The sequence below is a fragment of the Tuber melanosporum genome, assembly GCF_000151645.1.
Source record: "Tuber melanosporum whole genome shotgun sequence assembly, scaffold_34, strain Mel28".
In the NCBI taxonomy this organism is placed as follows: domain Eukaryota; kingdom Fungi; phylum Ascomycota; class Pezizomycetes; order Pezizales; family Tuberaceae; genus Tuber; species Tuber melanosporum.
In genome coordinates, this window is record NW_003299019.1 from 754,912 (window position 1) to 759,566 (window position 4,655).

At 50.9% G+C, this 4,655-nt stretch overlaps 1 protein-coding gene; it reads right to left on the minus strand.

Annotated features, from left to right (window-relative positions):
• Positions 1-457: 457 nt before the first annotated feature.
• On the minus strand, positions 458-4,069 carry GSTUM_00007304001 (uncharacterized protein; the record flags this gene model as incomplete). XM_002839317.2 has 2 exons in its annotated part: positions 458-3,264; positions 3,350-4,069. 2 exons carry the CDS (start codon positions 4,067-4,069, stop codon positions 1,150-1,152), a joined length of 2,835 nt encoding a protein of 944 aa, XP_002839363.1. The 3' UTR covers positions 458-1,149.
• Between the last annotated feature and the right edge of the window lie 586 nt (positions 4,070-4,655).

Here is a 4,655-nt window from a genome sequence, read left to right on the forward strand (position 1 = left end):
ACCAATGCTCTGTCTGCCCCAGCCCAGCATCACAGCCTCAGTGAGAATTGAAGTGGTAATCCCCGCTATGAGTCCTCGTGCTGGTTGCCGTATCATAGAATAAACTGGAGAAGTCGAGTGAGCGTGAATAACCGCCGGCAACTACAAGTTAACGGGGAACAACCCCCGGAGTATTATTATTATCGTGCGGGTGCCAGGCAAGATGTTTTCGTATAAGACAGGGGTAGTTAACCAGCAAATTATCCCCGTTCCTGTACGAAACATTAAATACTGTAGCTGTAAGAGAAAATAGCTCGCCCGGCATAGGCGCGAATTTCTAAACTCTTCAAAATTCGCGAGTTATCCATTCACCGGGCACGTCTGCAGGAACGATATAACAAAACTCGACATGAGCAATTTCGATTTTATTTTATTTTTCTCAAACCCCCCCCCCCCGACAAAAACCAACATGCACACATTGATAACACACATTCTTTTCTAGCTAGCTACATCCTCTTTCCAGCGATCCCAGCTGAACACAATCCGACAAACAAACAAGAAAAAAAAAAACACCCAACCACCACAAGACACTTTTTTCGTCTTTTCCTATCTGAAACGTTACAAATTGAATAATGGAAAAAAAAAATGGAAAAAAAAAACGAAGGAGTACGGATAGGTTAGATTTGTGGATTGACTGATGTGAGAGAATAAAAAAAGTAAATAGATAAAATAGTAGATAACGAAGGGAAGAAGCAATATAAGAAAAGGAAAGGCTACGTCTCAAGAATCAATCGATGGACCATAAGCCTTTCCGGTAGACTGGAGGAATAAACAGGAAGGAAATAAGACAAGACCGATAAAGAACCTAACCCCGATATGATGCCCTTATTTGTAAGATATAGGAAAGGAAGGAAGGAAAGTTTGTAGGTGGTGAGAAAAATACAGGTCGAGGGAAGGTTGGCTGGAGTCAATGCGGAATTCGAGACTGACTGGGGATAGCCACCAAACCATCAATACAGCTAACTAAACCAAGGACCGGGGACCAGGGGACATGAGAAAAGAAAAGAGAATAAAAAACAGAAACAACCAGATAACCAAACAAGAAAACAAAGTAAATGTCAAGTTAAAAAAAAAAAAAACACCCCGAGAACGAGAAAAGAGTAGAGACGTCTAAACCCTCTCCCCATTAACCTCAACCTCAAACCCCTCCTTCTTCTGCTTGATAGCCTTGGCAAGCATAAGCTCTCTCATCCAATCAATCCTCTCCTCCCTGCTTCCGACCGCAAAATAGTGCACCTTCCCAACCGCATTCCTCCCACCCTCGGGCGCAGCCGGTACCAACTGGAAAAAGTACGCACCAGTACCTTCACCCACAACACTAGTCTTCCTTCCGAACAGTCTCGCCCCCTTGAACGCGGCGGAGAGCTTATGCGAAGCACTATTCGAGCAGGAAACGGAGTAATTGTCCATCTCGATGAATCCGTCCTCCTTCTCTGTGTTCTTGGCGTATCCGAGGCGTGTGCCCTTCAGGACAAAGTGGTAGTCGGCCCACTCGTGACGGAACCAGTTTGTTCGTCGCTTCTTCATCCACCCGCTGTGCATTTTTGAGGGGTTGGGTGAGGGAGCCATCTTGACTTCTTCGTCCTCGTCTATGGGTTCCCACTCGGCATTTTCGTCGACGACTGTCATGTGGAGTGGCTGTGGGCGGAAATGGGACGCGGAGGCTGAGGTGCCGCGGCGGGAAGGAAGTGGCAAGGGAGTTGTAGGGAGCGGGGGATTGCTGTGTTGCTGGGAAAAGTCGGGGGTTGGGAAGCGGCGGAAGCGCATGTCCGGGGGCGCAGAGTTGGACATGTTTCGTGGTACGGGGGTTGCGGAGGGGTAGGGTACGTCTGCCTCTGAGAACGGAGTTGTTGTGCGGAGGAGGTTGGATGGTGAGCGCATTCGGGAGATTGGGGACGTGGCATTGTTGATTGAGGGGGGTGCCGGTCGCTCCATGCCCTGGATGCGGAGGCCCAGGGAGGGAGTTTGCGAGCGCATTGGCGGGGAGGGGGTGGGTGTTGGGGGGAGTTGGATTGCTGGTGCGAGGGGTACCAGTACCGACTTTGCCGAGTGAGAGGAGGTGGGTGGCAGAAGAGAGTCGCTGCGAGGGAAAAGTGGTGGGCTAGGTGTAGCGGAGGGTGTAGGCGGCATGTATGTCCCCCTTGCACGAGCAAGGTGCTCTGCCGACTTGGTCGGGACCGGGGGTGGGGACTCCCTGCGCTCTTCGAGGTGTTGGAGGTGCTGGAGTGTTAGGAACTGCTTGACATTCTCCAATGGATCCATTCGTGCTACATCCTTAAGTGTGTTCTCGCGAAGCTTGACTTCAGAGCCGTGAGTAGGGCCCAAAACGTCGCTCGATGCGAGGACGCTGATGGTGGCCAGACTTCCTGGTCTCGTTGGTCTCTCGGAGCCGGAATCGAGTGCAGAAATTCTTGGAGGGTTAGCATCCGCAATGCTTGGGGTCGTGGCGATGAGGATTGTCCCGTGTTCGAGGGACGGAACCCTCTTCGACCCGGAGGATTTTGATCCACTACCATTACCGCCATGCTTGCGGCACTTGTCACCCTTACTACACCTATGAGGCTTCTTATGGTGCTTGTGCTCGCACTTCCCGTCGTGCTTCTTGCACTTGTGCTTTGTGGAAGGTTTACGCGAGATCTCATTCGGCAGAACCTCAACAACACTCTTTCTCCTACGGCGAGTAGCGGGGGACTTTGCCCTGCGCGCACGAATGACCACGTGACCTTCAATATCATCGATAGAGGGCATGTACCTCAAAGAATGCCCATACTGCTCAAACGCAGGTTCCGAAGACGCTGTCTCCGAATCAATCGATTCGACAGAGAACTGCTGCTTCCTCGGCACACGCACATTGGTCTTCCTGCCGCGTTTGCGCATCTGCCTAATTGGCCTTGATGCGTGCTCCTCATCGGAGGACTCCTCACGCTCAGAGATCACCTTCTCTTTCCGGCGGTCAGATCGTGGAAGGAGAGTTGGGAGGTCTGGGAGGGCTTTGGCTCCGCTACTGGACCTCATGTGACCAACTTCTCGAACGACCATTTGTGAACCACGGGCGAACTTCGGTGATCGAGATGTCTTGGAGCGGGTAGAGGAGTTTCGGGATACGCGGGATGAGGTGCGGACGAAGGGCTCTTGAGCCATCGGTGGGGAAGTGGCGGTGCGAGCTCGGAGATGGTGGATCTCAGACCAGAGCTCGATACGCTTACCGAAGGAGTGGATATCCAACTGTTAAAAAAATCAAAGTTAGCCAAGTAAATCACTTCTCCTCCCTTCCTCAGTCTAGCCAAGTGAAAATCTGTGAATATCATACCTCTTTCAAATCCTCCCATTTCAAATCCACGAGAATAGCGCCGGAGATGTCGTTCCTTTCGAACTTCTCTACGAGTTCCCTCTCAAAGCCCAAAGCAAGCATCCAAGCGCAAACTTGTTTGGGACTCCAGCTCTTGACCTCATCGATCTCATAGTCACTGACAACAGCTGATAGTTCGCTCATCGGGCGAACCTGTGGTGATTCGGCATAGTGAGGTGATTGCGGGGGAGCTGGAAAGTGCGATGGGGAGACAGCTGCAGGAGGCGAAGAAGGAGATGCAGATGCGGATGGGGTTGGCGGCATTACAATACCCGAGTGAGGGATTGTGATGTGGGCAATTGAAGTAACGTGAGAGGCCGAGTATGAACGGAATAGATGAGGACCCTTGGGTCCGATGGTTGATATACTATCCCTCTGGTAAGTGGGAGAAGGCTCTACAGAGTACCTCCGGAACAACTCCGGGTTCTTCTCATCCGAGGACTCGATCATGGGAAATCCATGGGCAGAGTATTCCGGTGCAGGCGATTTTGGCGTTCTCGGCTCGTCGTAGGACGACAACGAAGTGAACGTTCGCTCTCCATCCGTGCTCGCCCGGCCTTCAATGGACGAGTCGCTATCGCTAAGCATCTCGTTCATCCTCTGAGCCCGCGAACTCAAGGACCCGATGCTCTCGGCATCCGAGTGGTCCAGGTCCTCCAGTCCATCCTCTGGTGCCTCCATTACCACCTCCTCTATCATCCTTCCACCCCATCCATTCATCGACCTCCTCCTGTGGCTATTATCCTCGAAGTCCGCCGATGAGTCGATCGATGTTGCTGTGCTTATCGGCCTCATTGAGCTCGACAGGCGAGAAGCGAGCACTGTGTGTTGGAAGTACTGTGATGGTTGAGAAGCGACGGACTACAATATTTACGCAAAAAAAAGAGCAGGAACTGTTAGCCACCGAGGCAAACCCAAAAAAAAACTCCGCCCAGCCATCCCAATTCGATTGATGAATTTCTCACCATAGCTACTGCTGCGTATCCGTCAATTGTTTTACAAAAATGCTCCCAACAACCTTCCCTTGCTGTATTTATGTGTGTATGTAGTATCGCTTAATACCGATGCTGGTCTGACTGCTTTGCCGCGCCTATTGTAATAATACGCGGATAAGCCCAGTATTTTTGTATATCGACCCAGATGTATAGAAAGCTGTACGATTTTCCAAGGAGATTCTTTGCCTTGCTTAACTTAACGTTCAGTTGCTCTCTTTCGCTTCTAGAAAATCGGATCTGTTTCTTTTCCCTTAATAATTGGTGACGATGTC